The sequence below is a fragment of the Impatiens glandulifera genome, chromosome 8 (assembly GCF_907164915.1).
Source record: "Impatiens glandulifera chromosome 8, dImpGla2.1, whole genome shotgun sequence".
Classification (NCBI taxonomy): domain Eukaryota; kingdom Viridiplantae; phylum Streptophyta; class Magnoliopsida; order Ericales; family Balsaminaceae; genus Impatiens; species Impatiens glandulifera.
The window spans coordinates 20989258-21002545 of NC_061869.1; the positions used below are offsets into that span (position 1 = coordinate 20989258).

At 36.1% G+C, this 13288-nt stretch overlaps 1 protein-coding gene across 1 annotated transcript; it reads left to right on the forward strand.

Annotated features, from left to right (window-relative positions):
• Positions 1-1530: 1530 nt before the first annotated feature.
• On the forward strand, positions 1531-12606 carry LOC124912678 (methyl-CpG-binding domain-containing protein 9). Its single transcript, XM_047453328.1, has 10 exons — positions 1531-2318; positions 5312-5996; positions 6211-7230; positions 7316-7846; positions 8090-8395; positions 8655-8993; positions 9092-9190; positions 9340-9780; positions 10144-11715; positions 12165-12606. The coding sequence occupies exons 1-10, from the start codon at positions 1855-1857 to the stop codon at positions 12426-12428; spliced, it is 5721 nt and encodes a 1906-aa protein (XP_047309284.1). The 5' UTR covers positions 1531-1854; the 3' UTR covers positions 12429-12606.
• Positions 12607-13288: the final 682 nt, after the last annotated feature.

The window sequence follows — 13288 nt, forward strand, 5'->3', positions numbered from 1 at the left end:
AGTGTCAATTTTTTTTCATGGGCCTTATAATAATGACATTGATATAATTAATGTCAACTGATTTTATCTAAAAAAATTGGGTGTTATAATATAGTTTTGTATCGGCTAAGGGCTAAACGATCTACCGAAGCTGTGGGATGTAAAAATATATTAATAGGAGATCTACTGATAAGGCGGTTGAGTCCTGACATTTCTTTTCTGTACCAAAACTATATGTCTCGGTTCTGACCACAAGACGAGCCAAAAGGAGTGAAGTCAACTTGCTTGAATTCAAATCAAAGAAGAAAAATAGCATTCTTTAGATTTCTTTTCTCATATACGACCTCGACCCCTGAAAAAAAAACACTCTGTCTAACAACATTTTCCTTACCCGTTGTGTTTATGTCTGAGATAAGGAGCAAGATGCTAGACTGTTTTCCTTATTCCAAACTATTTGGTTGACCTTTTATTCAAGTGTATCCTCTATTATTTTAGTTTTTTCGTTTAAATTATTTTGTTGCTAGTGAACAATAACATAATACGTTACTTGTTTCTTTATACCCACGTTAATTAATATTTTGTCGTTTCTTTCTTACTTACCTTAATAATTGTTTTGTCGTTTCCTTTTGCTTATCTTAATCAAAACCGTCGCTCAAAATTTGAAACCTATTTTGTTGTTAGACATTATTTGAAGTTAGTGTTTGTTGCTAAAATTGTTTTAAGTTGGAATTATTATATCCAATATTATTATTAAATGATTATAACCAATAAATAATTTATATAACAACTATTCAAAGCAAACCAATTATATTTGAATATTTTAAAAAATCGACTCAATTATATTTTCAATACATAATCGTTGAATGTTGGAACTCATCTTCACAAGCCATTAGAAAGATTTTCAATTTGAAACCAACCGAACTCCATACACGATCACCTCTTGCCCCTTTCGATATAATTATTGTTATAAATAAATACATTTACGACAAATTTCCCCAATCACTTATACTTTCCCAAACATCTAACTTCATGCATGCACGTTCTCGCAAGCAACAACGTAACTTTTATTTCATCCAACGAACTTCCTAATTGTTTCAAAGACAATTATTATTATTATATGAAATCTTATCATTCTAAACGCTTTCCTTCCACGTTGATTTTTACTCGCTGCGATTCATTTATCTAAAAAATGTGTAACTTAAAGTTTATTAGATCAAACTATTATGCTTTCTTTGCCTATGATTTGATTTATCGTGATTAAATTTGTTCGAGAGCGTTCTTATTAATAAAACTTCATACACTTTCTTCGATTATATCATGTTTCTATATATAATAAAAAAATTAAAATATAATTACATACAATCATTACCTTATTTTATGTTCATTATAGATAATTTATAAAAATAATTGAACTAATATAAAATATTATAGGTGATTTAATTAAAAAATAAATAAATAACCCAATTTATTTTATTTTTTTACTTTCAATTGACAAATGGCCCAAGGGTTTCATAACTCTTTTGAGAACCCCAAACCATCTCTCTCTCTCTCTCATCGAAAGAGTTTATTTTTCAACTCTTCTTTGGTCACATCTACTTATTTCTCTCTCTACATCTATATATATATATATATGTATGTATCTACGCCCTACATATACGTAGAGCCGTTGTTTATCGCTACCCTACTTTCAGTCGGTCCACAGTAGAAACGGAACCAGTCGGCGGCTTGTAGAGCTGATTCCCAACTCTCCTCCTCTATCAATCGGAAAACCCCAACTCCGATCATCGATATCGCGATTCTGTGCGGTTTCGGATGTAATGCCCTTCATCTGTTCGTGAATTGAAACGATTTGAGTTTGGAGCATTTTGTTCAACAATGGGTATGTCTGAATCGGATCAACCCGACTCCGATATGAGACCTGGTTCCCGTCCTAAGCCTTTTCAGATCGATCTTAACGAAGCTCCTCTTCCTTCTCCTCGCGAGGCCGCCTCCGCCGGAAGGAAAGAACACGGAGCAGGGTTTTCTTGCGAGTTTGGAGTGAATGTTTGCAGTTCGTGTGGTAATGCAGGAACAGCTGATGAGGGTGGCATGTTGTTGACATGCCGCGGGTGTGGGGAAGAGTCGCATAGGAGGTGTCTGTCAGCTGATAATGGCGGAGATTTGGATTGCTTCAAGTGTCTGCTTGGGAAGAACATTAACAAGAGGATGAGAAGGGGGGTTGTGCATTTCGATATTAATGCATCGCCTCCACGTGAAGCAGACGGTGAAGGCTTTCTTGGGGAGGTTCAGAGGACTGGAATTGGAGCTCTAGATAGAGAAAGAGAGCAAAAGGCTATCAAGTATGTTCTTCTTCTTTTCCTCTATGTACTCAATTAGCTAAATGAATGAATGAATTAGGTTAATTTCTCACAGTTGTTTTATCTCCATGCCTAAAGCTTATCAATTTGTTTAACCAACCCGATTTGTGTCTGTTCCTTGATCCTGTCAGTTTCTTTGTTCCCTCTGATTTTGTTCTGACAAAGATACACTGCCGTTGATTTCACTCTGCATGTGTACCTATTTCTAAGTAAAGACTCCATTATTGCATGAAGAGCTTTCTATTTAAAAATAATTTATTTATTAATTTTATCTTTAAGTGGCATGTTTTTATGATCTTCAAAGATGCAGATATGTGAGTAATAAATCTAGAGCAGGTAAAACTAGATATGTTAAGAGCTGAAACTGCTTCCAATGCAAAAACTGCCCCCTACCCTTGGTTGATTGGAAAGTTGGCCTATTTGGATTCAGGAAGCTGATGATTTCTAGTTGTATGTAAATTTAAAACAAAAAATCATCGAGGAATTACGTGTGTTCTGCGCCAAACTGCCATTTGCAATTGATAGCTTAATTAGAAGGCAAATAAGCCTAGCTGGTTTGAACAATCACATATTACTGAAATATGCAGGACACTTAGACATGTATGAAGCCTTTGGCTCAGGACATTTCAATAATTTATTGATTTAGTGGTATTAAATGATACTTAATGATAAATGCAGTTTTCAGACTTCACATATAGAAAGAGAGAGTATCAATTATTTAGCATATCGTATAGAAAATTCACCGCATCTTAGAGTTTAGACTCATAGTTTTGATGTAGCATATGATACAAAACAAAGAAATAGTGGCAAAGATATATAGAACGGAAAAGATCACCGTCTAGTGGGCTCATCGAGGTCAGGCCCACCAAGATCAGGCCCATCGAGCTTTAACCTAGCTTTGAATTTCCGTTACAGAAACCAGATGATAGGGACATAAACAAACTGAGTTGATAATTGACAAACTAATGGAATGGTTGTTTTGGCCTTTGAGCTTTAACCTAGCTTTGAATATTTTCATAAAGTTTTGCTCACAAGGGGCTAATTTTTTTTTCCTGATTTGATCAACCTAGAGTAACTTAGGAAGCCTGTCAGAGATGTCTAGATCCTCACTAACAATAGATTACTGATAATCAGATCTTCAGGTGACAAACAAAATAAGGTGCGGCATCTTAGTGCGGAAAAGTACATGTTTTGTCAATTGTATTTCATACATTAGATTTTTATATTCTCATTTGATACGATCCTTATGGACGTCATACTAAATTTTATATTCTCAAATGCATGTATGTAGGTTTTCCCATGTTACTTGATATTTTGACCTTTTAACCTAACATTTGATATTTACTATTCTCCTCTCATGTCAAATTATCAATCAAAGAATTGCTTAGATTTGACTAAATTTCAGCCATAGTTGATCGCATGTATCAATCATTCAATGCCAAAGTATTTCCAAGTGTGGGAAAATGTGGCCCATTGAACTTTTGGTTAGCTCAAATAATTAAGGGTCAAATAGCCCTTTTGATTGAATGATTACGATGCTGTTTATCATTCTTCTTCTGTTAGTAACCCATGAAGCTTCCAAACCTCTAATGAAAAAGAAGGAATTTTGGATGATGTTAAATTATTTATTGAAGGGACTATTTGTGTCTCTTTTGTAAGTCAATGAGTTATTAGAGTATGATTAGTTCAGTAGGCTATTTGTCTTTTTTGTAAGTCTATAAGTTATTTGAGTTTCGATAGTTCAGTAGGCTATTTGAACTTTTCGCTCAAGTTTAGTGGGTGATTTGATCTTTGTTCCTTATAAGTTTCTATTCTAGATTACCCTGGTAAAGGGACCTCCTTGCTGACAGATTGGACAACTTGATTATTAAGCTTCATAACCAAACTAGTACCAACAAAATCTAATTCTTAAAATGGTACATTATAAAGGATATGGTTCTATGCATTAATAGTTGAGGAGCTTATTATTCTAATTATAACCGGCTTAACTAACCAAGTAGAATATCTATAAATATTGTCCACATACTAGAATAGTTATGATTATTCACATTTCTTTCCTTTTAGGTCTTGAAGAATATTTATTTTCAATTGAATGTTGAGACTTAGTGTGGTGTTCATCACATTGATACACTGGCCCTATTTGTTTGATAACCAAATATAGACGCAGTTGAGACACCATTTGTCATGTTGGCATATGCCATCACAATAAGATCTCCCAGTAACTATATAATCAACCACACTTTTATACCAAATAAAAATATATTTGTTTCTTAATTGAGAATGTATCCCCCACTTTATACCAAACAAATAAATTGAGACTGTAGCCACAGAGTTATATCTAATAATGATGTATGCGTTTCTCATAATAAATTGGCAGTTTATGAGTGACACCCATACAAATTCACTAAAAATATTGTTTCCAATATTCGATTTGGAAGGTTATTCTTTCAAATCCCTTACCTCAATTGCTTATAAGTAAAATAAATTCTCCTTCATTGGACTTGATTTCTGAAGTTGGCACTATATGAATCTGGTTTGATGCCAAAGTAAAGCTCTACTATTGTTTTCTGTACACTATTTGTACTTGGTTCTACATCTCTATTATGCTTGATGATTTAAATCTGTGATTACCTTGTACTTAACCTTTTGGGGTTACTTCAGCTGATTTAATGTGCACTTGATACTTTATTCTGTTAACTGCTTCTAGTGTCATGTTTGTGGGATAAATTGACCCTCCTTGATTTTTGCTGCACTGGTTCAATCATATTTTCTTTGAAACAAAAATATTTTCATTAAAACTACAACAAATGCCAGTGTTGCGTCAACTGTAGAAAATGGGCTCAAATATGAAGAAACACTTTATAGTGCGATTGGTATCATATCACAGTAGGAAACTTGTATGCATTTTTCAGCTTGGAATTTCTCCTAAATCTTTGAAATTGGGTTGTTCAGCAGTTATGTTTCCTTCATTGCAGATTGCATCCTGTGCCCAACATTTCTACTATTTCCCAGTCATTATTAACTGCCGCTATTCAACAAGCAAATTTTCCGCGCACGGACAATGGATTTCTCAATAAAACATATGAAGTTTCACATAGTCTTAAGGCAGGCTTTCAACCTGATGTTCATAATGGACTGACTAGAGTTGAAGGTTTTAGTGCAAATTCTACGACCTTTCTTCCTATAAGGTATCCCTCCAAGGATCCTGGAGAACTTCATTTTAAATATCTTGCAGATTATATACATGAGAAAGGGGGAACTCTTGGAAATGGTTGGCATGTAGAATTTATTCACCATGAGAAGAAACCTAAAGCTTATGCAGTGTACTGTGCTCCTGATGGAAGTAGGTTTGAATCAATGTTTGAAGTTGCCTGTTACCTTGGGTTGATTTCCAACAAGACTTCTTTTGAAAGTTTTGAAGGGAGTGATAAATATGGACCATTTCAGCGGGGGTTACATTATAACCGAAGGCAAACCAAATCTGGCAAGATTTCAAGATCCCAAAATTGCAGGGGAAGTTCGGATTCTATGCAATTAGATTCTGACATGGACAAATCATCTGGTATTGAGTTTAATCTTTCAAATATATTAGAGAGGACAGGTGGGAGCACCAGAGCTGGCTCCATCTCAAATGTTGGTTTTGCTTTTCAACATTTTGAGGTAAATGATACATTTTCCTTTATCCTTTGTTTTGTCTCTATAAGACTTAAGAGTTTTGACAAACATAACAAATGTTGATTTTTCTGGATGATGTTTAACATGAAAAACTTTGAAAACAGCCCAATAGTTCATCTGCTTGAAGAGTTGAAGTCTACATGATTCCTATTTGATGAGAGTTTCTATTTCTAATAACTTTTCTTTGCCTTGTGTTCAGGATGGGTGTCCGTTGCAGTTCGAAGATTTTTTTGTTCTGTCTGCAGGGAAGGTCGATCCTCGACCATCTTACCACAGTTCTAGCCAGATCTGGCCCATTGGTTATAAATCTTGCTGGCATGATAAGCTTACAGGATCACTTTTTTTGTGTGAGATATTGGATGGGGGTGATTCTGGTCCCATTTTCAAGATATGGAGATATTCATGTTCGAAATATTCCATTCCAATTGGTTCAACAATCCTTTCTAGGCATAAACCAGAACAAAAAGATGGACAAGGTAAAGTATGTGAAAATGGTCTATCTGCTTATGAAATGGTTGATTGTGAGAGTACAAACCTTGAGTTGATTCTCTCAGAAGAGGCTTCGCCGTCTCTGGCTGATATTGATTTTGAGAAGGTGAGTTTTTTGGCACCTGAGCCTAGCATGGGATCCAATGATCTGAGGCTGCATGATTCTATTAAGGAATTTTCTTCAGAGGGGAGATCAGCATCATTGGCTTGGGAGACTGTTTTACAAACTTTATTGCTTGCAATCCAGGAGACATTTGAGAAAACAGGCATGCTTCAATTTTGTTGTAACCATAGCCTGGATTTAGTGAGCCCAAGAGCATCGGAGAGCATTGATTATTCCTTATCTAAGTTTGGTAATTCATGGAAATCACTAGTTGAAATCCCACATGTGATCCGGTCTGTGCCTGAGTTTAAAATTGCATTTGCATCTTTGGGGAAGTGGTTACAAGAGGACAGACTTGGATTTAATGCAGAATTTGTACAAGAGATCCTTGAGAAGCTTCCTGGGGTCAACTCCCTTTCTGAGTACATACATCTTAGTAAACGGAGTCAATATACAAAGTCTCAAACAGTTGGAAATGGATTTCTTCATGCTAAAAGGACAATTACTTTTACACCTAACAGTCGAAGGCCGTCATCACATGGGGAGTCTAGCAGGACGAAATGCTTCCCTTTAGGCAAGCCACTGAGTTCAAAGCTTCCGGTGCATCTTATGGGTGATGTGCTGCAGGTAATTTAAGTCTTCTTCTACTTAAGAATATGGAAATGTTTATTGTTTATATCATTGTATACTCATCATATGCTTATGTGATTAGGCCTGGGAATTTTTGTCCCATTTCACCGTGGTTTTAGGCCTGGAGGAGCAGTTTTCTTTCCAGGAACTTGAAAACGAACTTGTTAATCCATGGCCAGATCACAACATGGCAGATGAGGTTGAGAAAGATATTCAAAATGTTGATGTTACTGCGTGTACTGGCATATCATTGAGAAAGGCCCACTCCTCTTTGCTTAAAATAGTTGTAGGTGAACTCCTTGATAAAGTGTCGGCATATGTGGATACTAGTTTTGAGGGAGGAGAGCATAAGTCAAAACGAGGTAAAAAGAAAGATGCTGACCATGTATCCAATCTAAAGAAAGCAAAGTTTGATCTATTGCAGAACAATGAAATAACTTGGCCTGAATTAGCACGGCGTTATATCTTGCTTACTTTGTTCACAAAAGGTAACCTTGATTCAACTGAGATCATTCAACATGAGAGTGGCAGGATTTTTCGTTGCTTACAGGGTGATGGTGGAACTCTCTGTGGTTCTCTCACTGGAGTGGCAGGCATGGAGGCAGAGGCAAAGGTATGTTTAGTGGAACATAGTTTCTTTAATATTCGATACTGTTGTTACTTGAGAGATTTGAATTTGTCAACTAGGCTTTCCGTAAATGGTACCTTTTCCAACAATGGTAGGCCAGCATAGTCTTTAAGTTCATATGGTTTTAGTTGAATAACCTATTACTTTGCCTTTAGCTGGTTGATTTTCATTAGCATTATGAACGTCTTGCATAATGTTGCACTGAACTGTTTTCTGTGTGATTATCAGTTTCTTGCTGAAGCTACAAAGAAGATCTTTGGCCTGATGAAGAAAACTGATCTTGTTGTCTCTCGTAATGAGGAGCCTGATTCTGGGGCTTCTCAAATTATTGCTGTGGCGGGTCCCAGTGAAGAAGAGCCTGAATGGATGCAGGCACTGGAACCTGTCCGAAAGCTGCCTACAAATGTTGGTGCCAGAATTAGGAAGTGTGTTAATGAAGCTTTGTCGAAAAATCCTCCTGAGTGGGCAAAGAAGATTATGGAACACTCAATTAGCAAAGAAATTTATAAGGGGAATGCATCTGGACCAACCAAGGTAATTCTTCGTGTATTTGAGTCTCCTTGACAAATTTGACTTGCAGAAGGAATATGAATAGTTTGAATCCAAACATATTTTGTGACATTGTGTTGGTGTCTAACTCCATGTGTTATAATTTATATTTCATAATGTCTGATGATCTTAAGTCATTCCTTAGAAACATTCATGAACCCTACTTGATTAAAAAACAGAAAGCTTTGAGGATTTTGTCTCCCTTTCGGTTTGCTTAAATTCAGTTTCTTTTGATTACTCGCAGAGGATCATTGTGAGCCTACTAACAGATTCTGGAAGTAAAAGCATTCAGCCCATCAGGCCTGAAAAAAAAGAGAAGGTCAAAAGTGTCCTTACAACATCAGATCTCATAATGAAAAAGTGCCGAAATGTGCTGAGGCAAGCCGTTGGGGAAGATAAAGGAAAAGTCTTCTGCAATCTGTTGGGATCGACACTTGTCAATCCTTCAGATAATGTTGATGAAGGAACCCTGGGATATCTAGCAATGGTGTCTCAGCCTATTGACTTCCGGACAGTTGATATGAAGTTGGCTACAGGAGTATATAATGGTTCACATGAAGCATTCCTTGAGGATGTTCAGACGGTATGTTTCTCTTCAATATATTTTCTTATTTCCATAATGCTCAAATTGCAATGTGAATTCATTTGACTGAACACTTATTAATGCCTTCTCTTGTGTAGGTCTGGTATAATGTGCGCAAAGCATATGCTGATCAGCGCAATCTGATCCACTTGGCAGACAAATTGTCTGAAAAGTTTGCAGATATGTTTCAGAAAGAGGTACTTTGATCTCTTCAGAGTATATGCATGTGGGGGTTTTCTTACAAATGCACAAATGACCAAGAAATACATTCAATGCCCAAATTGAGAATTTTATAGTTTTTCCTTTGTGGCTGTATTTGAGTTTTACTTATTTGTTTGCTCTTCAGGTGCTTGCTCTTGTCCAGAAAATAGAAGAACCCAGAACGAACGCTACAAGTGATGGAAGCCACTCGTCAGAATTAGAAGACATGCTTTTGCATGCTTCTGACAGCCCACTAATTGAAGCGCCTTGGGAAGATGGACTTTGTAAGGTATGCGGGGTGGACAAAGACGATGACAACGTTCTACTCTGTGATTCTTGTGATTCTGAGTATCATACCTACTGTTTAAATCCTCCATTAGCAAGAATTCCAGATGGAAATTGGTATTGTCCATCGTGTGCTGCAAAAAAGAACAATTCTCAAGGAGCTGTAAATAATAACTCTGAGATGGTTAGTTGCAGCCAGAAAAGGATTCCCCAAGGTCCCACATATGATTTTTTGAAAGCTCTCGCAGGGCTAGCAAAATCCATGGAGACAAAGGACTACTGGGAATTGAGCTTGGAGGAGGTTAGTTATAAATTATGTTGTTCATGCATAAGTTCTACTGTTTGCAATTACATTCTTATTTCCTCGTTGATACTTCCATTGTTATTATTGTTTCTTGAAATCTGCCTCTTTCATAGTTTGTATATAATAAGGCCTTGTTTTATGTGGGTTATCTGAGATTATTTTCAAATAACTCACTTTCCAATCAACAATCTACTCATCAATCACATAGTCAAATCATCAACCAAAATACCATGTATTTGAAAAAATGTATTTTTTTTACTCAAATAACCTCATTTTTTCATGTGAAATTTTAATCACGGTTCTTGATCTTCATTTCTTCTGGGAAAGACTGTCTAACTAGTTACTATGTTATTGATGCAGAGGGTCTTCCTTTTGAAGTATCTATGTGACGAGTCCTTGAACACGAGTGTATTGCGTGAGCACCTGGAGCAGTGTGCATCTACATCTGCGGACTTGCAGGAGAAGTTGCGTGGTATTTCATTAGACTGGAAGAAAGAAGACTTACTGGCTAGAGGGAATGCCATGCAAACCAGTGTTGGAGTATCCACTACAGAAGAATCAAACATCCTTAGAGGTGATACTAGAGTATCAGAGGGATTAAGAGGTTCAGTTTCTAAGAGTAATCAGGTTCTTAAGGCCGTGCCTAATATTCTTGCAAATGGCCATCAAACTGTTTCCGAAGCTAATGGAAGTGTCTTGACCAGTCTTGAGATGAGCACACTGAAGAATGGAGTTTCTGATATAGAGGATTCTATAGCACTTATAGAATCTGAACTTCTTAGCATTTCGGTTCGGAAAGAAAGCTTAGGGAAGGATTCCTCTGACCGAGTATACTGGGGTTTTAGTGGGCCAAGAAATCCCCCATTTGTGGCTGTTAACAGAGTCATCGAGGAGCAGACTCCGATGAAAAAACTTGGTGGCGTATCTGCCACCTGGTTTTGTTATCACGATGCTGAAATTAAAGAGCTTCTTGGATGGCTAGAAGACGGCAGTTTATGCGAGAGAGAGTTAAAGGAATCTATTTTGCAATGGCAAAGAAATAAATTGAAGGAATCAAGTCATGCTGGTGACAACCATGTCAGAATAGAGAAACACTCGAGTTTCATGCAGAGTAGAGCCCTTTCTTCTCTAGAAAGTAAGGTTGGTCCTTTCTCGAATATACAATGCGAGGAAAAAATGTACAGATGCGTATGTTTGGAACTTATATGGCCATTTAGGTCACATTGCATATCATGTCATAGGACATTTCCTAACAGAGGGGAATTAGAGAAGCACCATGAATTGATATGCAGTGGAAGTTCACCTGAATCTGTGGCAAAAGAAGATCACAAGGATAAAGGGAAGAAAGTTGAAAAACCAGTTGAGAAAAGCCGTGGGAAGAAGGAAATCTCCAAAGGTTCAAAAAGTGAAAAATCTGAGATAGTGAAATTTCAAAGTCATCCAGATTGTCCATTTGATCTGAAGGAGATATGTAGAAACTTCACCACCCAAAACTGTCTTAAAGAACTGGTAAGTGGCTTAGGATTTAAAGACAGTGGTGGAATTCCAAAATTTGTTGCCAATGATGAATCACCATATTTGAGCGACCCTTCATTGAAATTGCCACCTTCTTCATCCAGAGGGGATGAAAATGACTTAGGACTTGCCAAACAAGGTTCAGCACTAGGTACCAACATAATTGATGTGGCACCAAGATCTGAGATACCCACAAGGAACAAAGGCGGTCAAAGGGTTGATGTGAGATGCATTATTCCTAAATCAGCACTGAGAAAATTAGTAGGCAGGGTTTCTAATATTCTCAGGCATCTCAAGGTCAAGTTGCTTGATATGGATGCAGCTCTTCCTGAGGAAGCTATCAGGCCTTCAATGGCAAGTTTTGAGAAACGATCCACCTGGAGAGCATTTGTTAAATCAGCAAGTTCAATCTATCAGGTTAGGTTTTAATAGTTTTATCTTCATTCCTGTTTTTGGTGCTCTTTAAGGTATTTATTTAGGTTTATTTGGGTCAAATCACATTATTTGAATATAATCCTGTTTGAGGAGAAACTGGATTATTTGGTTCAAATGACTAATACCCATAGTATTTGATATTATAAATGTTATAAAAAACAAAAATTAGGGTATTTTAACTCGGGATTTGATCGAAAGTACGTACCAGGTAAGGTTTATCTTCGTTCCTGTTTTTGATGTTCTTCTTTAGAGGGGCTTGATTGATGAGAAAGTAGATTATTTGTGTCAAATTGTGAAAATACCCTTAGTATTTGGTATTTTGAAAATGTTTTGTTTATCAGTCCATCCAAAATGAAATGTGATCTTAATAATATATATTATTTTATATTCTTCCAAAAGATAAGTGAAAGTAATTTGTTTGATATTCTCAGATGGTCCAAGCAACAGTAATGCTTGAACAGATGATCAAAGCAGATTACTTGAAGAATGAATGGTGGCACTGGTCATCTATATCTGCTGCTTCAAGTATTGGCACACTTTCTTCACTTTCCAGGCGAATTTGCAGTTTGGATGCAACAATGAGTTATGAAAATTTACCATCAACAGCTCCAACTGATTCAACAACAGACTGTTCAAAGTCTGTTGAGTCTGATAAGTCCAGACCAAGTAAATCCAACAAAAGAAAGAAAGAATAGGATGGGGCTAAGTCTTTCATTCTAAGTTGGTTCCTAATAGAATAGGAAAAGGACATCTTTACATAGTAAATCACATCTCATTACAAAAGAATAGAAACTGAATTGAATTGTTAAAGTTTTTGTTATATTGTTATCATATACTCTAAATCATTTATGTAGTCAAATATTTCTTACTTTTTGTCTCGGTTTTTTTTCTCGTTCTCTTCTTGCATCTTCTTCTCCCCTCATTCTCTTCTTACATCTTCTTCTCCCTCTCAGTATCTTTTTCCTTTATACTATTATCTTCCTTCTGTTTGTGTTTTGTTGGAAATTTGCAAAAAAATTCACTTCACATTATGATTTTCTTTATGGAGATATACTATTTTACTGATTGGGGAAGGGATTTTGTTTATTTGTTTTTTGGGGAAAGAACTATTTTTTAGGGGTTGTTTTTTGTAATTTTGTAATTTTGTTAAGTTGGATATCCTTGGTCTATTAAGAATTGAAAAGGTAGATGATGTCATAGAACTGGCTTGAGAGTCTAAGCAGGAATATGTGCATATATCATGTTAGTACTTTACATTTTTGGATCATTCAAGCATCCCTTTGTGTTGAACATTAATTCTAACAAGTGGAAAGGTGTTTCAATATTTGATCATAAACTTGTAAAAAGAAAACTATTAATATAATTTTAGTTTTAGTCCATTAGAAAGATATGCTAGAAAGGGCATTGAAATTGAAACAAAAGTGTTTTGCATTTGTTGGTTGAATTGCGACAATTCTTCCGAAATCTGTGTTGAACGCTTTAGAATTAATATATGAAATTGTGAGATTTGGATTAAAATTTATGCTACTAAGTATGATATAGAGTATGATGTAGT

Excerpts from the sequence above, each read along its gene's own strand:
- LOC124912678 (XM_047453328.1), top strand. The coding sequence starts at position 1,855 with ATGGGTATGTCTGAATCGGATCAACCCGACTCCGATATGAGACCTGGT. Across the intron at positions 8,994-9,091 it reads TCCTTGAGGATGTTCAGACG|GTCTGGTATAATGTGCGCAA; the intron begins GTATGTTTCTCT and ends TCTCTTGTGTAG. Across the intron at positions 9,191-9,339 it reads CAGATATGTTTCAGAAAGAG|GTGCTTGCTCTTGTCCAGAA; the intron begins GTACTTTGATCT and ends TTTGCTCTTCAG.